The sequence below is a fragment of the Girardinichthys multiradiatus genome, chromosome 22 (assembly GCF_021462225.1).
Source record: "Girardinichthys multiradiatus isolate DD_20200921_A chromosome 22, DD_fGirMul_XY1, whole genome shotgun sequence".
In the NCBI taxonomy this organism is placed as follows: Eukaryota; Metazoa; Chordata; class Actinopteri; order Cyprinodontiformes; family Goodeidae; genus Girardinichthys; species Girardinichthys multiradiatus.
Window position 1 is genome coordinate 18,868,478 of NC_061814.1, and position 23,081 is coordinate 18,891,558.

A 23,081-nucleotide genomic window follows, 5' to 3' on the forward strand; every position below is an offset into this window, starting at 1 on the left:
ATGAAAGATTATAGAAACCAGGCAACTGTTTCTCTTTTAGCTGCATCAGTCATGAATGGGTGAATAGATAGCACTGCTGCCATGTAGAAACAGCTGAAAGGTGTCTCAGGTGCTGGAATCTGCAGTTAAGGTGCCAACATAAATAAAGTATCCCAGAACAGCTCACTGGGATACAGAATTATCTGTTTTCATTTAGCTTTCAATCCCATTACTGCCAACTACCTGTCGGCCACAAGGTCATACACTTGTAGAAACATTCTGTTAGCGAAGGAAGACGTGTAGTCTGGATGAATGAGAACAGCCCTTTCAGTGGAAAAGCAGCCAGGTGAAACGCTATCAGTTGGATTGTCTGTTTTTTTTTTTTGTTTTTTTTTCATGAACATTAAAAGCATTCAAGTGAACATGCAGACAATTGAATTCAGATGTTTTCCACATCTGTAATTTATGGTGGGGAGGGCAGGGGGCACTGGCCTTTTACAGCAGAAGTAAGTTGTGGAAATCAATTATTGCCCGTAAAACACTCAGAAAAGCACCCGATGCTCGTTGCTGTCTTTTCTTAATACCACATTTATCAATGGCATAGTGTACTGAAATATCATCATAAGTAACACAATAAATATGTTGTAACAGTGAGCAAGACTTTAACATAATTCCTTATGATGTATGATTCCTTTGTTAACTATTGAAAGACCCTGGTGGTCATCGTCTTGGTCTTCTGACATTTATACAGTTTTGTTCAGCTCGTTCTCTGCGTGAGCTTCAGCATTTAAAAAAAGACAGAAAAAGCCTTCTGGATTAGATTTAGATTAGATTCAAAATAGTGTTCCTCTATGTGTGGATGCAGACACATCTGTAATAGCCTGGGTTACATGCTGGTACATTTTGTAAGGTAAGATCAGGCGATATCTGTTCTGCTTTTAAAACAGTGATAACAAATTGCTTAGAAACCATTCTCAGTTTCCTTCTGTCATGCCTGAACTGTTAAGACAGCATTGGCCAGGCCTCTTTTCCTGATTTTTATTATTCTCTTTATTATTATAACCAAGTTGATGTTTTCCGGTCTCATTGTGGAGTTTCTGCCAGGACACAATGCAAGCCATGTGCTCACCTCTTCTACTTTAAAATGTTGCATTTTCTTCAGTGTTGTAAAAAATCATGCTACAATTTTCAAACTAAACGTTGTGTAGGGCCTCCTAAAAAGCAGGACCCATTTAAAAATATACAATGGGTCAAGAGCTGACTTCAGGGTGTCACTGGTACCAGTTCTTTTATCAGCAACCGGTAATACAAAGTTTCTGCGCAATACATCACCAATTTATTGTTATCGCATTTTTATTGACACATTCTCTATATCACCAAAAAAACTAAAAGAAGGTTGGGCTATAATAAATTTAAGCAAATAATATAGGAGTACTAGCAATCTAGGTATTTTAAACCAGTAATATATTTGGTGATGTTTGTAAAAGGTCATCATTGTGTTCTGGTAGAGTCATCATGAAGCTACAACTAGGTTGTTGTGTTGCCAGATGCAAGTTTTAATTTAATTTGAACATGAAGGGTAGTGATTTCACAGCTTACCAATTTTAAATCTACAGATTACAGTCCATGTAAAGGAGTCAAAATATTTAATGCTTTTGACAGTTTGAATAATTCTCAATGGATAGACTCCCCTTTGTTTTCTGTAATAAGAGTGGTAAGGAGCGACTGTCGTCTAACCTTTGTTGTCTTGCACAAATCAAAAAGTGCTGTTTTACATTGCATAAATTTTTTACAAATCTGTTAACAAATCAGAAAGCAGGAAGGCATATGAAGAAAATAAACAATTGTGAATTTTCACCACATGCATTATGAGTGGATTAATGCTGATTGCTAGTTGCTAGTAGCTAGTAAAAAATGTGAGTTACGATGTTCCTGCATCGTACGTATTAAGCTTTGATATGATTAAGTGCTTCACACTTGAAATTGTTATTTTAAGATGTGGAGTTAATCCTACCTGTAAATGTTAAGTCATTTCTCATGTTTTTGTATGTTTGTTGTTTTTTAACAAAGTAAGTTATGGGTCATATTAATATTTCTCAATGCGTTATGATTGCATGCGTAATGAAAACAGTCCTGTTGCGGTCAAGTGTTCAGTTACCAATACATAAACTTCATTGTGTGATCTCTCCTGTACAAACAGTTGAAAAGGGCTGCCTAGATCACCCAGCAGTATGTAAACGCACATGTATGATCTGTACTTTGCATGATTGGTGTAATTTGAGTATGGATGTCACCATATGAAATTGCTTATACAATCTTGACAGAAGTATTATGCAGCCCTTTGTTGTATCAAACTTTGTCTCTGCTTGCCATTTTAGATTAAGAAGGTGAAGGTTTAGAGAAGTAATGGGTACAATAGTTTTTGAATCTGCTTGGACTTTCATTTGGACAGATTTATGGCTGATATGCAAGTTAAATGTGTTTTGCTTTGCCTGATTAATCATGTTTATGAGCTGTTATCCTCACAGGAGGGAAGGATATTTGATAGCTGTTGTGAAAATATGACAATCACCAAACAGTTTATATTTTAGTCGGGTGTGGTTTTTGAGCTTTGTTTTTGTCTGTGTCTATTTCACTTTAGGAAATCTTTCTGTGGATTTACTTTAATCAAAGTTGTCATTTGCTATGCAATGTTAGCAGATGGTCTCATTAAGTGGTGGCTTACATTGAGCTTTTTTAATAGACTTAGTATTGTTAGTGCAGCAATTACTTTAGAAGCAGTTTTGTGTTTAATTATTAAGTTGTTGCACTTTTACTTCTCTTTGCTTTTTAGTATTGAGTACAACTGTACTTGTAAAAATCCTTTTCTAATGCAAGATACTGGCAAAACTTTGAGCCAACATATATTAAATGATGGAAATTAAAATACCTTAGTCAAACTGGAGTGGAGGGTGTGCACAAATAAACATTAAGTATGCTGCTTTCCTAAAATAACTGTCACACTGTTGTGTATCAGCCTTTTTTCAATTGTGTAAGAACTCTGCAGACTACACAATGTGCTCATGACATAAGCCAGGCTGGAAGCCATAGAAATTAGGAATGCACTGGATGAAAATTTGGGCCACTATCTGATATTAATGTTGCTTGTTATGGCAGATAACCGATATTTACCAATATTAAATGTATTAAAGGGGACATATCATGCAAAATCCACTTTTTTAGCCCTTAATTGTGTTGTGTACTTGGAGTCTGTAGGAGTGCCGAAAAGTTAAATTTAGTCTCTCCAGGTGTTGTGTAGATATCTTTATATTCTGTTTGGGTCATATTTTTCAGTCCTTTGTTACGTTTTTTTGAACTGTTACATCCCAATACTTCCTGCGGAACAACTAAACAAGGTCATGGACATCCGGCTGACCAATTCACATATCTGGCTTTTTTATTATATTTTATTATATTTGTATTTCTTGCTGCGATTTTGTAGTCCAAGTATGTTGACGCTACAAGTAAATAAGTTTAAATGTTCAGTTGTTAGGTGTGTTAACCCACACTATTCATTATATCCCAGCAATCGAACCTCTTGGTTCAGTGGTCAGTTCCTTCTGTATATTGAAACGATGCACGTAGCCAAGCAGTAAGCTGCAAATAACCCTAAAATGACAACAATCTTTATTTTTGACATGAATTTATTGCATGTTGATATGACGTCCTGGCCATCGCTGTGATAGCAGTAGCATCATGCCTTCTGCTTATGTTAGTGCTGTGTGCTGCTTTTAGCTGCTTGAGGACAGAACCGTACTGTGTGTTTGGAATATTATTATTACATTAACAGTTTTGCCGTTTTTGTCTTGTTTCTGTGGTTTCTGTTATCAAACGACAAAAATGGCCGAACGGGTTAAAGTGGAACGCTCTTTGACCCGAGGGGGGTGGGGTGTGAAGCGCCTCAACAGCATTGAAAGAGGGCGCACCAAAACGAGTAGCTCTCAGACGCACCACAGAACAGGGGTTCTGTGGTGCTACAGCAACAAGGAGTTCAGACCAAAGCGTTGCAGTTCCACTTTAAGTGTGAAAAAGAAGGATTTAGTAGCATATGTCCCATTTAAATATATTTCCCTAATCATTCGACATTGACACTACTTCTCTTCTTCAGTTAAACACCGCTAATCCTGCGCTCCATAACTGTCACTTGCCCAAACAAATTTTCCACATCCTTGATACTAAAACACACACACTATTCATTTGATGTTGCTTATTCTTTTTGTTTGGACCTATGTAACAAATGTTTTTCAAGACACCAGCTTACATGGTAACATAGAAAACAGTGTGACTGTTGCCAGATGTTTTTTACTTTTTCGGTTTTTTACAGTAGAGGTTTTCACAAAAGGCAAACTAAATCCCCAAATATCCGATTGAAAAATATTCCCTCCACCACTGCTTCACAGCTCCCCTTTTTTGTGTAAAAGACATTTTATACTACAAGTTATTACTCACAGTGATGAAGTGATGTCAAAGATAAAAAAGCAATTTCAGTGTGAAGTTTAGGCAGGTTTTGAAGAATTTGAGGAATGTGTTGTGGTGTAATTTCTTCATTCACAATTGGAAGATAATCATATACTGTAGAAAAAACAAACGACGTTTAAAGGAAAAGGTTAAAAGGAGATTGTGAAATTACCAATAATTACCATAGCCTGCCACCAACAGCCAAATGAGGTTACTTTTTCAGATAACTGGAAAGTTGTACATAGTTATGTGTTTGAACCTTCTTAAAATGAAGACAAATTCTTTTCTACTAAAATGAAATATTTTTATTTTCATCTTTTTGTCATATAAGGTTTGACTTGTCCCCCCAAAAATTATGTATGAGGAGTTACCTTTATATTGAACTTCTCATTTCACTGTGCATCATATCACAAGATTTTCATTTTCTTTCTACGATATAATTTAAAGATAGTAGCAAAGTCCAACTTTATGTGAGTAAAATATTTTTTTTTGATCATATATGTTAGATTAAGTCATTCACTCATTTATTATAACTACATTTGGAGCCTTAAAAAACATTTCAGAGATTCAGCATTAACTGTCTTTACAAGAACCAGAGTCAAGGTCACACTGTGTGTGGGTCATACACAGCTCTGCAGTTAAACAGGACTTCATTATTACTTTAAAACAAAGACAAACAATTAGAGGTCACATTTTAAAATATTATCAGTATCTTATTACCCATCAGCATGATTAACGCATGATTAACTAATAGTCAGTATAACAGCAGTCTGAGTGCTTTCCTTACAAACCTTTAACTTAACTCTAACTTGTCTAATCCTGTAGGTTCCTTTATGGCTTCTTACATCTGCTTCCTCTGACTACATTTTGAAACATCTCACTGATACTGAAAATGGCAAACTGAGTCTTCTTCACTGAGTAACAAATTCTATACATAGTGTTATTAGTGTGATCCATTAGTGCTTAAATATGGAGTGTTTAATTACGAGGAAAATACTTTAGTGTCTTACCAGCATTTGTTTTATTACAAACTGAAAAATCAAATAAAGAATAAATATAATTAACAATTAATGACATTTGTTAAAACAAAAAACCCTTCCCTTAAGCAATATGGGTGAACTACAAAGACAAAGTTCACACTACTGGTTGCAATCTCTTCTCATTCTTGTAAAAATGCTTAAAAAAATGATGGACCCATTTACTGCCTGATAGGCCACATAAGTAAGTGTCTTATTGAATTTTAAACTTTATTATTCCTCATGTCATGTTCTTTTTTCCCAATAAAATATTGTTTTATTGCCCATCACTACTGATCTGGTCCAAGTCCAGTCAGCACCTGATTTCTAGGTGCATTTCTTGTCATTGTAAATTTTAGTGGTTCAGTGCAGCTTCTGTTAGTTTCAAAGCCTTTACAGTCCCATGCAAACTACTCCGTCCTAACAGTAATCTTTCTAGTATTAGCACTACTTAAGTTGAAGTAAGCTGATTGAGTTTTTAGTTGTTAGTCTGCAAATCACTGCTAAATCCTTGGATGAAAGAGCTCCATTTTTAGGTAAAACGTTTTTTTTAAACAAGTTGATGAAAAGTGAGCCGATTAGAAATTCACAATTTAATAATTTATTTGCTTTTCGCCAACTTGCACATCCTGGGCTACAGCAGAGAATCAAATTGTTTCTTTGAAGTTAGGCTACTGTTTATTTAAAACATGAGGGTATTTGTACAAGGAAGCATATTATCTAATGTTAACTAAAGAGGATTCACACAAGAATTTCCTATTGGTGAATTCTTTGGTAAGACAAAGCAACTTTTTGTACTTTTGGTATATTCTCAAAACCCTGAAATCTCTGATGGTTTGCTGCAGGTGAACACACACTGGTCATGCATCTACTCCCAGATGTTTTTTTTTTTATTATGTCAGAATATATTTTACTGTATACCATTTTAAAACTAAATGTATAATGGCTTACATGTGTGCCATTTGGAGTTGAACTTGTGCTCCCTCTCGGCTGTCCGCTAAACCTCAGTAGTGTCCAATTCAAACTATGTAATGGTGAAAACGTCGTGAAAAATGCCTTGTGATTTTAATCATTTGGGTTTCTGTCTCCATTGTTTGCTGACTGTTGTGTGTGGATTGAAGTCATAACTGTATAAATAAGCGCTGTTTACATTCCTTCACTGTCAAAACAGCGGAATCTCCCAGAACCTTTGTCTTTCCGCAGAATAATGAATCCCAGACGTTGCTGCTTCATATTGCAGCAACGAGCCCCAAGTGCTTTCCCCTCTAATGTCTATTGCCCCTTCGCATCCTGTGGCAGAGATGAAATTTATTTAAGAAGTTACAGAGAGAGAATTTCAAGGGTTGGAGTCTGATTACCTTTAAATGTCATACCCGTTTTCTCAAATTGCTACTGAATGAAAATAGCTGTTGTTAGCTGCATATTTTTCAAAATCTGATGACATAGACACATCTGATGAAGATCTGATGACAACTGATTGCAACATGTAAATCTGGGGTGAATAGTTGGATGATTTTGCTGGAACAGAGGAGAGTTCACTGAACTCAGGTAACCTTTAAACAGAAACAGAAGCAGAACATCTATATGAAAAGCACAGCTAAAGAATAAATGCTTTTTAGTTCTGGCCCAAACAAAATAAAAAGAATCATGGTTCTCTTAGCCGAAAGGCATGAGCTATGTTTTTTTGTAGATGTTTATTTTTTCACAGTAAAGGAAAATATATTTGGATAAAATCATTTCCTATTTGTTTGTTGTTCTTTCACATCTATAATATAGCCGGCCAACACAAAGCACCCTTTTGTTTGCACAAAATATTGCAACAAATAATTTTTAGACATCAATATATATGTAATTAATAATTCTAGACTATGTTATTGTTATTTAAACTGAGCCAAACTAATCAGTCTATGGACTCCTCTGATTTCCATTTGTATTTATTAATGTAGTTTGACTTACAGTTGCTGAAAAGGAGAAATGTAATCTTATTTGTTCCATCCATTCTGTTCCTAATTAACCAAATTCACACAAGAGCTCCAAGAAACAAAAGCCACTACATTCATTCCTCTTGTTTATTGTGAACAAGATAAAGCTAGACTTACATTTGCTTGAGTTCATTGTTTCCATCTTTGTGTTCACCGTAAATGTTTTTTTTACTGTGCAAAGTGACACAAACACTTAAAGGAAACAGGATTTTGGTGTTTATTTTAATAACAGCAATATATTTCTTGATTGCTTCAATCCATTTAACATAATGTATATAAATGCAGCATAATTTAAGTTATTAATGAACACTTTTAATAAATGTTGAATAATTTATCAGTTCTCAGTGGCCACCTTTGTTTTCTTTATATGCCGTTATCTATGTTTCTCTATGTCTCGTCATCTGTTTCTCTATCTCTCTATCTCTCTGTCTTTATCTGTTATACACTACCAGTCAAAAGTTTCGACACACTTTCTCATTCCACTGAATTCAGTGGAATGAGAAAGTGTGACATTGTGTGACATTAGTGTTGTGAAAATAACAGAAATAACAGGATCATTTTGTTTGTTTGATAAAAGGGCAATGCCTAGGCCCGTTTTACATGGGAAAGGTAACCTTAGAATGTAAATTTAATATAATGGTTTACTTGACCATATGGGGTGTCATTGAACCTGTAACTGTTTTTTTTTTTGTTTTTTTGTTGTTGTTTTCATATTTTCTAATTTGTCTTTAAGGCAACTGTGCTAATAAGTCTTGTTCAAAATATCCATGACTGGATGGGTGACAACTAACTTCAGCTTAATGCAGAAAATACAAAAGTCATTGTTTTGGTTTCCAGAAAAGACCCCTTAGGCTAAAGACTACATAGCAGGCATAATAAACTGCCATCATAAACTCAGACCAGAATGTTAACCAAATAGTTTATCAATGAATTAACCTATTGTAAAAATTGCAGGAATAAATGGTTTTGCATTAAAATAGCAAATAGAAATTGATGCATGCTTTTTTTCTGCAGGTTAGAGGATTGTGTGTACAGCTCTCCCTTAATCAGGAAGCTGAAGGTCATTCAAAGGAAGCTGAAGGAGACATTGCATCTAAGTAGTCCATGATCACTGCGCTGGTGACCTGTTTGTAAGAGGATATAATTAATCTATCTATACTTGTTAGTTAGTATATAAACCACTGAATGGCAGTGATGGCTGATGAGGCTATGAGGAAGCTTCTCTGATTCACTTGAATCAGAAAATTATTTACCTTCATTGCACTTCTGCATTTATTTAACATTTGTGTATTTATTTTAATGAGGGCATAGAAACCTAGATTGATGTGGTGGACTAAAAAAATGTGCATTTTATATTCAAATATCATTGTAAAAAGAAGAAAATCTACCTTTAAAATTAAGAAGTTTTTTCTGCAGGACATTACAGTAAATATTAATGCAATAATTTAAAACCACAAACCTAACATATTGATTCAATACTAAATACAAAATGTTGCATTTATAAATACGAGGAATAGAAAGACAAAATGAATGTGAACCATTAGACTTTATTTTTTCTGTGGTTGCTTAGTGACCAAACATATCTTAACCTGTAAAATACCCAACTCAGGTCATATCTCTGGCTGCCCTTCTATCAGTCACTAATCTGTACAAAGGGTTGTTGTTTGCTAGAACATCAGAAAACAACACATCCCATCTGAGAATGTTCTTTTTCAGATCCTATTTCTTGCACTGCTGCTCTAGTTTATGATGTTTCTGAAAGTGTGAGTTCTCTTAATTTTGTTTTTGGGGTACATTTTAACATTTTTGGGAATGACAGTCTGTACCAGAAAATGCATACAGTCCGGTGTCACTGTACATGCTGCATTCAATGTGTCTTCCCTCCGCACTTTCCAGCCTGTACAGGCAAACGTTGACCAAGTTATTTTCCTATACAGCAGTTCTTCAGCCGACAGTCCTATTTCCTTTATAATTCTACCAGTTGCAAAGCAATGAGGTTTTATCATTTTTAACATTACCACAAAAAATGTTCCTCACTATTGCCTCTCAATTTCACTTCACTAATTCTGTTAACTTGTTCATCTACATCTAATACTTGAGCTACTGTGCTTGCATATTCATTTAATGTAGTCATTCAGGATATTTGGTCAAATATGTCCTCTTTAGTTGGCAGTTCTTTTGCAGTTTTCAGCTAACAGCTTTGCTACTTCAGCATATCTGTTGAAATAAGTACTTTTTCTTTACTAAAATGTCCTCAAATGTTTTATTTCTTCAGCAGGTGGTCCAGTTGTTTAGCAGTTTCAATGATCTTTTGGAGACAAAAGTAAAGTTTGCAGATCACTGACATTTAATTTTCTTCACTTAAGTTGACAGTTTTGCTACTTCAGCAGATCAGCTTACAATTCTGGTTGTAGGTTTCTGAATTTTCTGCTGATTCATTACATTTGAGCAATTATTTTGTTTTTATTATTTACTACACTTTTTAAAGTTGTCATTTGTTTCCTTTAGTAGGACTTGATAAAATTATAATTAGGGACAAAAAGGATTTAATCTTCCTATGTATCAAAAAAGTGACTTTATATGTTGCAAAAAATCCAATCCAGATTCCCTTAAATTAAGCATTATACTATTTAGGTCTAATTGTATTATATAACAGTATGAAGCACAAACACCTGCAAAATTACTGAGTTGTACAGTGGCAGCTCTCATATGAATGGTGTTTTGGTTAAGCCTCCCCTGCAGGGCTCCACACCCCTCATCCTTGGAGAAAAGTATCTAAATATGTGGGCAAAAGTTACTCCTGTTCACTTTGTGCAGAATCTACTATCATTTATTGACAGTACCTCAACACATTTGCTGTACAATCTCTTTTCACAGAAAATTAATACCATACCAACTAGTTCAGATTTTTAATTTAAGAGCAATATAAACATAGCCAACATCACTTACCATCGCTCTGCTTGCCAAATTGCTGCAAACACATGGTCTCTTTCACATGCAGCACTGCTAGATTGAATGACACATACTTGAACTTAAGTAGCAAATGGATGCATGTAGCTTAAATCCAATCAAATTGACTGTAGTAGCTGGGATAACCATGACATTTTATCTATGTGTCGTTCTAACTTTCATCTTGCATCAAGACTTTGCTTCTGTAAAATGTTTTACCAATTTTCCTCTACAGGATACGGAGCACACACCTGTGCTATGAAAATTGATTTTTCTTTTATCTTACAACTGACAGGAAACCTTTTTTATGCTTATAGGATGGTGAGTGACTGGCATCCTGGTGTTCTTTTGACATCTATGCCAAAATTTTGAAATGATATGTTAGTCTCTGGCATCTCAATTAAATAAATTGAAGCTGCAGGATGGTTATAACACTCAAGTGTAATGGTTTAGAAACCGTATCCCTTTGTAGCTATACCATGCACTGCACCTAGAAACTGGCTCATACCATGATAATGCATTATCTGACTTGAAAGCTCCTAGATTTGTTTTCTTTAAGGCCAGGTTAGTGAGGCACCAATCAGGCTTGTACTGGTAGATATCAGTTTCCAGTTTTCTTTGAGACCTGGCCAACTGGTTCTGATTTTTTTTTGTTATACTTTAAAGGATTATAATGCATAAGAATAAATTTTTTTAAATTTTGTTTTAATTCCACATTAAAAATAACATTGCCTTTACATTACATATACTTGTAGCATTCTTGCTACTTGTTTTGAATGAAAAATGTAAACCAAGGGATTAAATCTATTGAAATGTAAGCCTACAGTTCTTTAAAAAAGTGCCTCCTTACAGATTTTTCCTGTTTTTAAAAAAAAAAAAATTTAAATCAAATTTAATATCAGATAAAGATAACATGAGTAAATGTTGAAACAAGTATTGAAACTACAAGGATTGGACAATGAAACTGAAACACCTGTCATTTTAGTGTGGGAGGTTTCAAGGCTAAATTGGACCAGCCTGGTGGCCAGTCTTCATTGATTGCACATTGCACCAGTAAGAGCAGAGTGTGAAGGTTCAATCAGCAGGGTAAGAGCACAGTTTTGCTCAAAATATTGAAATGCACACAACATTATGGGTGACATACCAGAGTTCAAAAGAGGACACATTGTTGGTCCACGTCTTGCTGGCGCATCTGTGACCAAGACAGCAAGTCTTTGTGATGTATCAAGAGCCACGGTATCCAGGGTAATGTCAGCATACCACCAAGAAGGATGAACCACATCCAACAGGATTAACTGTGGACGCAAGAGGAAGCTATCTGAAAGGGATGTTCGGGTGCTAACCCGGATTGTATCCAAAAAACATAAAACCACGGCTGCCCAAATCACGGCAGAATTAAATGTGCACGTCAACTCTCCTGTTTCCACCAGAACTGTCCGTCGGGAGCTCCACAGGGTCAATATACACGGCCGGGCTGCTATAGCCAAACCTTTGGTCACTCATGCCAATGCCAAACGTCGGTTTCAATGGTGCAAGGAGCGCAAATCTTGGGCTGTGGACAATGTGAAACATGTATTGTTCTCTGATGAGTCCACCTTTACTGTTTTCCCCACATCTGGGAGAGTTACGGTGTGGAGAATCCCCAAAGAAGCGTACCACCCAGACTGTTGCATGCCCATAGTGAAGCATGGGGGAGGAACAGTGATGGTTTGGGCGGCCATATCATGGCATTCCCTTGGCCCAATACTTGTGCTAGATGGGCGCGTCACTGCCAAGGACTACCGAACCATTCTTGAGGACCATGTGCATCCAATGGTTCAAACATTGTATCCTGAAGGCGGTGCCGTGTATCAGGATGACAATGCACCAATACACACAGCAAGACTGGTGAAAGATTGGTTTGATGAACATGAAAGTGAAGTTGAACATCTCCCATGGCCTGCACAGTCACCAGATCTAAATATTATTGAGCCACTTTGGGGTGTTTTGGAGGAGCGAGTCAGGAAACGTTTTCCTCCACCAGTATCACGTAGTGACCTGGCCACTATCCTGCAAGAAGAATGGCTTAAAATCCCTCTGACCACTGTGCAGGACTTGTATATGTCATTCCCAAGACAAATTGATGCTGTATTGGCTGCAAAAGGAGGCCCTACACCATACTAATAAATTATTGTGGTCTAAAACCAGGTGTTTCAGTTTCATTGTCCAACCCATGTATATGTCAGATGTAATTGCCTCCTAAACGACCCTGGGCAGCAACAACAACAACTTACATTAAGTGTTTGCGATATCCTGCAATCAGTCTTTTACACCACTGTGGAGGAAGTTCAGCTCACTGTTCTTTGCAGAATTGTTTTAATTCAGTCATGATGGAGTCTTTCCAAAGCACAAATGACTTGTTTAAGGTCCTACCACAGAATCTCAGTAGCATTCAAGCCTGGGCTTCAACTAAGTCTGTTAATCTCATTTTGTTTGGGGTTTATTTGAGCCATTCAGAGGTGGTCTCGCTAGTGTGCTTTGAATCATTGTTCTGTTTTATAACTGCGGTAAGCTTGACCTTAAGGTCACAAACTGCTGGTTGGATATTCTCTGTCTGGATTATTCGCTGAAGAGAATAATTCATGGTTCCATCATTTTCAGCATGTTGGCCAGGTCAGCAAAGCAGTAAAACCCCATCATCCTATGGCCAACATGTCTGACTTTGCATACAGTGTTATTGTCCTAGAATGCTGTGTTAGTTTTACTCCAGGTGAAATGGGAAAGGATATCTTCTAAAAGGTTCCACTTGTCTCTCATTGGTCCGTGAATATTATATATTATTGAAAAGCAAAAATAGAAGGCACATACATTTTGTGTAAATTCATCCATGTTATTTCCCCTTATGTTATTTGTTAATGTACAACATCAGACAACGTAATAAAAACACAAACGTGATCTGCTGTGTCCTGTTATAGTGGGATCCCATTTGTATCTGTTTGGAATACTAAAATAGAAATTCAACATAAATCTAAACCGGATGAATGGCTAGACCTACAGTATTTTGAACCCCAATATAGTATCAAAGTCTTTACGAAGGTGCAATATGGTGTTTATTTAATCCCTTTACCAGACAGAGAAGAATGTTTCTGTGTTTTGCAACATTATCCTCTCAGTTCTTTATTCTTCTGAACAGAGCAGCTGTGTTTGTAGTTCATATGAGTCCCTCTTGCGGATTTTCTTCCGGTGTTTGAAAAAACATTTGTTTAAAAAGCCTCTCCTAAAGAGATGGATCAAGTCAGTCAACTTTGGTAAGGGGAAGGACGAGACACTGACCTTACAGCAAAAGTAAAATACCTTGATCTGATGCAGTAGACAGTTGTGAATTTTGCAATCTTTATCCGGTTACACAAACACTATACAAAAAGGATGCATCATATAGTGGCACACTCTGCATAGACGTGGAAGAGCTTGTTTTTGCACAAAATTAGCTTTATTTCCTTATGTTTACAAACAGGTAGATGTCTTTTTAGGTACACCAAAAATATGTCCTATAGTAACAAACATGATGGTAAGCTAATAGGCTAGGTCTTTACAAAGGTAAAATAGGATTTTACTGTAAATTAACTGTGATCAGCTTTTTTTGCATTATAAAGTGGATAATTCTAAACATGCCTCTGTTGGCTATCATTGGTGATCCACTTGCTTCCTGAAATAGTTTTTAGTGTTTGCTTCAAATTTAAGCAGCCAAAATTAGTCTTTTATCTGTTCGGTGGGGTGTTGAGTGTTTGATATACACACATTTGACCAGAAACTGACTCACCTGTGGAGCCAAACCAGACTCTCGGTCTTCATAAACTGTCGTCTGGACAAGTGTTTACTTTGATGTCTGCTTCAGGACAAATGGATCATGATGTAGGCAATCTGGCTCTGTTCTCTGCATGAAGAAAACGATCATTCAGGGTTAGTCATTCATGTGCACGCTTCCATAAAACTGTTTTCAGACCAGCTTTACAAAGTGGTTTTACCAATCCAATTAAAATTTTAATGACCTGATCCATGAATCATCTAATTATTTTAGAGCTGCTGTAATGTGCTCTAAAATAATTTTAGTTTAGTGTAGCTCCATCATTTAGCAAGAATCTATGTTCTCTTCTATTAACATCATTCAGGTTGTTTCACTGAGGTCAGCATCTGTGACCAAAGTCTATAATCCATCTGACTGCCAAAATTACCCACACTGTATCAAATCCATCTTGAAAACTCATCCTGGTAGCATCATTTAAACTCTTACTGTATTCCCAGATGACAAAGGATTACAGGAATTTGCCCTGGATAGCAGATATGTATTTTAGATCAAGAGAGCTGAAACAGTTTGAAGGACTTGCAGATGTGTTGGAGCTACTTCAAACCTGACTTGCTTCTGTTTTGAGTACTGTATGAACTGACTGTAAACCACCACAGCTTTTTGAAGTGCTCAATTTGTTTACAGGTAGTTTTTCAAACAGGTTTTTCTTTAAACCTTGAGATTTTTTGAAGCTGTAGCTAAACATTTCAAATGGATAGGACCAATTTCATGATGTGGAAAAGCAACATTATTTAACCCTGATGTTGTGTGAAAGACTTCATTTTTGGCTAATTGTAAATGCTAAAAGATTTGTATCCACCAGTTTGGTATACTGAAGCTCTACCCCATCTCTGGGATTAAAGAAAATGACTTGGAACATTTTATTCCATTCCTGCCATTCAGCGATCCCAGTAACTGTGCCAGACACAATATCCAGAGAGTCAGAGACCCACCATAAACACTAGCTCTGAATGAAGATACCGTAACCATTGAGGACTGTACATTCATTGCCACAGGATTAGATTGTGCCTTAAAAAGTGAATGTTTGTGTTGTTGGAATAAAAGTATTTTTCTTTCTCTTTCTCTAGCTGCCTCTGAGGGGAGAGTGAATGGCGGGGAGGATTTCTTTCAGAAGGTGAGTGTGTAGTCTGCACTTGGGTAATATTTGCTTTGTCTTTGGGTCGTGTTCAAGCACAGAGAGCGCCATTACTCTCTTCGTAAGGGAGCAGATGTCAGGTGTCAGTGTTTTGTCCAGTCACTTCTAATTACAAATCCAAACAAATAAAAACAATGGAACTTCACTGACGTTAAATGACCCTAGAACTCTAATGCCAAAACACAGCTGATACAACACTCTGGGCCATTCCCACTTACATAATGTACTGTGGCAAACAAGATTATGTCGAGTTTAGAACAGTGTTTGAAATGGGCCCAGTAAGGGCAGCGGTGCCTCTTTTCACTGACTGTTTTAATAAAAGCTTTTAAAAGCACTATATAGTGAATAGTACAGATATGATTCTCTATGATTTCAAAGTGTCTGTGGGTTTTTCAGGTCCCTCACATTCGTTCTGATTGGTCAGTCAGGTGTGATTCCTCTTGGTTATACACAAATATTTTTCCTATTATGCTAAAGCGTCTTTTGCTAGGTTTTAGCTAACAATCCCACAGTTAAATAAAGGTGTATAACTTAGTGAAACATACAGCTACAGTTAAAATCATTTCAGTAATTCTATTGAAAAAGTGAGACTCATCTATTATATAGATTCATTACACAGGTAGAGAAGGATATAGTGTTTATTTCTGTTAGTTTTGATGACTTTGAACCACATCTAAGAAAATAAAACATGCTAAATGTCACTTTGTTATCAACCGTTTTTCCAAATAGTGGGGAACACTAACCTAATTTTGACAGATAATCATTCTTACACAAAATAAACACTAACACTGTCTCTTTATCTATGTGAAAATTTATTAAACCAATAGGCCCTCTTACAACCGACTATTCATGTTCAACAACTTTTCACCTAATTAAGCCTGCACCATTTTATGAAAGGGGTGCATTAATAACCAAAAATATGGATGTGGACTGAGTGTAGATGGATCACAGTTTATGGACTGAGTGGGAATGGATCAAAGCTTCGAATTGACTTGGAATGAGCCAAACGTTTACACATAGGCAGCGCCTTCAGGAGCACGAACTCAAGGCTCAGTTCGCAGCCTCAGTCTGCTTTAGCGTCGACTTTAACTCCATCTAAGTCAGCACTCATTTGATCAAAACACGGCGAATAGGTTGCAGTTCAACTTTGCTGCACAGCCGCACTTCAGAGTTCAACAGTATTCAAACAGCAATCAGACAGTTCAGCATAAACTTCAATAAAAACATTGCATGGAACTTACAACTTAAAAACACATTGGGTTAAATGAATGACAATTATAAATCACCCAAAAGTATCCTACTTTATCCTGCCCAGGCTATTTTTACAGTACCAACAGAAAAGAACAAAATTATTTGGTGTAGTCTTCTTTGGAGCAGCGAGGAGGAGAGGGGGTGGCTAGGGCTGTCACCTGTCTGTGACAAACTCAAGAACGGTCAACTTCTTCTCCTACGGCAAAAGGGGAAAATATGATGGACCGTTGGCAGTCTACTGGAATAAAAATAATGTAAACCAGGGCATTGTGCACAGGATCACCAAAGCAGGTGGGCAGATAACTGTGGTCACATGAATCCAGAAATATTTGCTGACGGAAGCTCTTCTTCTGCCATTAAAGCAGTATGCATGTCTGCAGCTGATAGAGACACAGTCTCATCTTGTGTTGTCACGTTGCCTGACCCACTTGGTGAGACACCACAACGGACCATCAGACGGCAGAAAATGCCCTGGAACAGCCCTGCTGTGGGATTGTCTCCAGCCTCCTGAAAAAATAAGAAAAGCATTTACACACTTAAATTACAGAGATTTTTAATGACGAGAGTTAGGACCATAAAATATATCTTATGAGGGTTAATAAGAAAACAGTATAACCATTTTTCCCTACAGGTAGGTTATAAAACAATATGCACTGGTGTCTGAAAAGGTCTTTCACATCAAAACATACTGTAAACTAGGAATGTATAGATATAAACCATTCTCTACTCATTAACCAACCTAGATAGTACCAATATCGGGTCTGGACCAGAGACTAAAAAGACTAATTATAAATGTAAAAATTCTACCTCATGCCCTGACACAGTTGAACAAAAGCTCCAAGTGATCCTGACTGAAACGGTATGTGTAGACATGACGTTGAACTTGGAGACGGTCAGGGATCATTCTCAATAATGGTTCCAAGTTGATGACAAAGCTGATGACTGACAGATACCTTCAAAAGAAAACACTTTATCAATAACATCATGCCAAAACAAGACACCTCAAGAGCACCTAGTAATTGTAGTTATTTAAAGACATTAACTGACTTTTCTACAAATATTCATAACATGTAACACAACTAATGGTGAAAGAGATAGCGGCAGCAATACATGTTATGCTCTAATACAGTCCCTGATTGGTAAATCAGAGAACATTTTAAAAACATGCTATACATACCATTTGACACCTCTATGGCCTTGAAAAATACTGAACACAAAAAATACACAGACAAACAAAAACAAGGAGAAACAGTGGAATACATATGCTCTTTAAAGCAGGAGGGACTCACATTAACTCCTGCTTCAGGTTTTGCAAACAGCAACATCATATAATATAATGATCATAACAACTGCGTTTACTCCTGTAGGCTTTTATGCCAGCCAAGAGTGTGGAGAGACCCATCCAATATGGCGGCGACAGAGGATGCACTACAGTACATAATAAGGCGTCTACATATATATATATATGTCTATGGTTGACTCCCCTTTCAGGTCTGGCGCACTCTGTTTTGTAGAGAAGCTTGTAGCTTTGATGCACGTTTCCACCTGTAGGCTACTGTAATAAATACTCTGATTGGGTGAAAAGACCTGTTTGTGATTGGCTGATGGTGTGATTCATTTGCATACATTCTGTCAAGTTGTGAGCGCAGAGGCCGAGTTGAGTCCGAGCAGAGAGCAGATGGAGCAGGACAGTCAGAGTTGGGCATGTGCGAGCAGATACCGAGCCGAGCACGGGCACAGAGCAGGCGGAGGACGAGTTTGTCGTGAGTTGAGAACAGCGTGCAAGTGTGTGTGAGATTTAAAAACACATACCACAAATTATTGCTTGCTCACATAGATTAATGTGCCCACATCGGTCTCATTGTGCGCTCGGGTTGGTGGCACAAATATTACGCCAAACTGAAGTTGGAGATCCCTGAACTAAAGAGTAATGGTCTAGATCTTCTGATATTGTCCGGTCTTGTGAAATGTTTTAGGAGAAGAATAAAAGCTGTCCTTCAGGCAAAATGAGGTTATGTAAACGCAGCAAGGTAACTAGTAATTATGTAACTGGCTTTTTTGTTTTTTTTCACCACTAAATAAATGTCCCTAAATTTAGGATATGATATTTCCAAATTTTAACATTGTGTGATTATGTCACTGCAATGAAAGATTATTTCCTTTTACACCTTTTAACACATCTGTCCCAGGGGTGCATTTAACTTCTCCATGCATGTATGTTTGAAACAGATTAACAACAAAATGTTAACACCAATGTCTCATGTCTGCAACAGGCTGTATTATTACTGTAACTATTATGATTGAAAGTTTTGTCTAAATGTCGAACAACTGACCCAAAAGTACGCCATCACATGTGGTTTCTATTAAATAAACCTTTCTTTCATCTTTGTAAAGATCCTTTCATTAACACCATGTGATTTGTTGTTACTCAGTTTTACTAATTGTTTAGTTCTCTTTAAAAAATCTCTTAGAGATTCTTCCTTGCCTAAAACCCACCCTTCATACTGTGTTAAACATCCTCCTCAGAAGGTTAATGGCCTGTAATGAAATAAATGACGGGCAGCGGGTTTCTTTTAGCATTCCTCCTTTCTCTGTTTTCCGCTTTTGGTTTTGGAGTTTGGAAAGCTGAGTATAATTTTAAAGAAAGACACCATATAATTTTCCCTAAAGCAGTTTTTAAAAGCTAAATAATGCAAACCAGGCGCTTTTTGATTCCCCCCTCGCTGGAATTTGTGGGATGCTCCACACTGCACCTCTATGTTGACTTGCTTTGGTCTGAATATAAATGTGATGTATCTGTGAAGAAGTAGAACTAATTACATGTTAACTGAATAACAGAAATTAGCTTGCTGTTGTTTGACTTGGCAAGTAGCAGTAAACCAGGACTTCTAGTGGTATGCTTTTCCAACAGTATTTTTATTTATATAACTCTTGATAGCATGATCCCCATATATGCCCGGTACAAGTCAGGAAAATAAACACCAAGACTGAGTGTGGAACAGTATTGTTGAAAGGAAACGGATGATCTTTGTAGAATACCTTGAAGTTGACGAAAATGGAAACTCTTAGTTGGATGGCTTCCTGCCTGTCAAACACACCCAAGCAACGCACATACTCGGTGAGACTAATAAACTGGTTCTCTCACTTGCTCACGAAAGCATATGTTCTTTTTTTTTTTTTTTTTTGACGCACACTCTTTGACTTGCGTGTGCTTTGGGGATGAGATTTAGAGTTCGGTCACAGTACAAAATGGTCCGCTCCTGCTTTCTCCCCAAGCTCACTTGCTGTAGTTGATCAGAGCCTCTTACTCGCCATCTGCTAGAGTTGCTTGAGTTTAGTGTAGTCCACGCTGTTCGTAGAGTTAGTAAAAAATAAAAATGTGGGCATCAGACCACAATTGAACCACACTGTGATTGGCCTTGTCCATGTTCCTGCAGCTCATCTGAGGAAATCTCTGTTTTATTTTAGCCTATAAACTTTCCTTCTTGCGTTCACATCACTTTGTCTTTGCAGTCCACTGATGTCTCACTGCTATCAGTCCGGTGCAGTGGTGGTTTTTCTCTGGAAATTAGCTTAATGATTTTTCAATAGAAAACATGTGTCAGTAGACAGTTTAACAGGCTTTTGTGCTGGAAAAGTTTCTTATTGTGATCTGTTGGGAGTCTGGAATCATGGCCAAGACGAGAATCCTTTTTGGAAAGCTGTATAGAAGTTGAGTCTTGAGGCAGAAAAGAGACTTGAGAAACTAAAACTGGTGAAGATAACGGTTCACCACAGAAGAGCTCAGAGTGGATTTGAGCTAAGAGACAACTTTGAACTTGTAGCCAGTTCATCTGTGATCTGTTCCATTTCTCTTTCCCAGAGAATGTGGTTCTGTAATATATGCCAGGCTTAATATAAGTGCCAGCATGCTTAGATCTGAGGCCAAACAATTTATTTTGTTTCGTTTTTTTGAACCAAAGCAGCTTGTATTTATTTGCTTTGACACAACAAATCCAAAAAATTAACAGTGAGTGTTTGTCCGGCAGGAAGTTCTGAGAGGCTGGCATAAGTAAGTCAGACACAAACAAATGTCTTTCTGACAGTTCTAGGCTCAATCCACACTAACGTGGATATTTTTGCACAACAGAGATCATCTGCTGTGTTAGCACCTACCAAGCAAAAGGAGCACCTACACATGCAAAAGTCAGTCATTTTCTACCACTTATTCCATAGTGGGTCGCGGGGGAGCTGGTGCCTATCTCCAGCAGTCTATGGGCGAGAGGCAGGGTACACCCTGGACAGGTCGCCAGTCCATCACAGGGCAACACGCAAACAACCATGCACACACTCATTCATACACCTAAGGGCAATTTAGACTTACCAATTAACCTAACAGGCATGTATTTGGACTGTGGGAGGAAGCCGGAGTACCCGGTGCACATGCAAAAGGAGTTTTTAAATACTTTTTGAAGTTAAGCTTTTTAAAAACTGCACTTGTGGTGTATATATTTGGAGTGGAAATTATGTGAGTATTAGAAAGAATGACATGGAGGCCCACTACAACAACCATTTTTATGGGTTTTTCCCTGCTGTCTTGCTTTTTCCTGACTCCATCAAACTTCAAATGTACACTAAAGATGGTAATTATTGAGAAGAAAATATAAACAACAAGCTACAACTGTTTAGGAACAATTTGTTTTAACCAATATAAAATATTTATTAGCACTTCTGACTGTATTTCATTGCACCCTTTCCGTCTGAATTTATTTCCAGTTAGATACAAAGGTTAGTTATTTATGTTTCTGCCCCCAAATATATTTAAAATGAAGTAGAGGTTGTTTCATTGAAAAAACAACATTAAATCAATGTAAATGTACTGGGGTTGAACAATGAAACTGAAACACCTGGTGTTAGACCACAATAATTTATTAGTATGGTGTAGGGCCTCCTTTTGCGGCCAATACAGCGTCAATTCATCTTGGGAATGACATATACAAGTCCTGCACAGTGGTCAGAGGGATTTTAAGCCATTGTTCTTGCAGGATAGTGGCCAGGTCACTACGTGATACTGGTGGAGTAAAACGTTTCCTGCCTCGCTCCTCCAAAACACCCCAAAGTGGCTCAATAATATTTAGATCTGGTGATTGTGCAGGCCATGGGAGATGTTCAACTTCACTTTCATGTTCATCAAACCAATCTTTCACCAGTCTTGCTGTGTGTATTGGTGCATTGTCATCCTGATACACGGCACTGCCTTCAGGATACAATGTTTGAACCATTGGATCCACATGGTCCTCAAGAATGGTTCGGTAGTCCTTGGTAGTGACGTGCCCATCTAGCACAACTATTGGGCCAAGGGAATGCCATGATATGGCAGCCCAAACCCTCACGGATCCACCCCCATGCTTCACTCTGGGCATGCAACAGTCTGGGTGGTACGCTTCTTTAGGGCTTCTCCACACCATAACTCTCCCGGATGTGGGGAAAACAGTAAAGGTGGACTCATCAGAGAACAATACATGTTTCACATTGTCCACAGCCCAAGATTTGCGCTCCTTGCACCATTGAAACCGACGTTTGGCATTGGTATGAGTGACCAAAGGTTTGGCTATAGCAGCCCGGCCGTGTATATTGACCCTGTGGAGCTCCTGACGGACAGTTCTGGTGGAAACAGGAGAGTTGAGGTGCACATTTAATTCTGCCGTGATTTGGGCAGCCGTGGTTTTATGTTTTTTGGATACAATCCGGGTTAGCACCCGAACATCCCTTTCAGACAGCTTCTTCTTGCATCCACAGTTAATCCTGTTGGATGTGGTTCATCCTTCTTGGTGGTATGCTGACATTACCCTGGATACCGTGGCTCTTGATACATCACAAAGACTTGCTGTCTTGGTCACAGATGTGCCAGCAAGACGTGCACCAGCAATTTATCCTCTTTTGAACTCTGGTATGTCATCCATAATGTTGTGTGCATTTCAATATTTTGAGCAAAACTGTGCTCTTACCCTGCTAATTGAACCTTCACACTCTGCTCTTACTGGTGCAATGTGCAATCAATGAAGACTGGCTACCAGGCTGGTCCAATTTAGCCATGAAACCTCCCACACTAAAATGACAGGTGTTTCAGTTTCATTGTCCAACCCCTGTAGGTATATAGTATGTAAAGTAGCTAAATCGGGTAGAATTATTTTGTTTGGAAATGTGACTTCTAGATAGCAGCAATGTGCCCCCAATACCATTCTGGGTATATGTTCAAATTTAATCAACTGGCATTAGTGGTATGCACAAGCCACCTTGACTGCATGGGGGGGTGAGGTGAATTCACAACAGTAGTATACAGGGGGTTAAGCCAGAAGCACACACAGTACTGTACAACCTCTGTTTATGAAAATTTTCGTTCAGTGTTTAAATACACAAAATGCAAAGACATATTTTATTGACTTGTA

General features: G+C 37.6%; 1 protein-coding gene across 1 annotated transcript in view; it reads left to right on the top strand.

Moving 5' to 3' along the window:
- The window catches only part of LOC124859318 (protein bicaudal C homolog 1-like), an 89,582-nt gene that overhangs the window by 16,713 nt on the left and 49,788 nt on the right, over window positions 1–23,081 (top strand). The window contains exon 2 of the mRNA XM_047352055.1: window positions 15,335–15,381. Coding sequence (XP_047208011.1) covers window positions 15,335–15,381 — 47 coding nt within the window. The remainder of the gene's footprint in view (window positions 1–15,334; window positions 15,382–23,081) is intronic.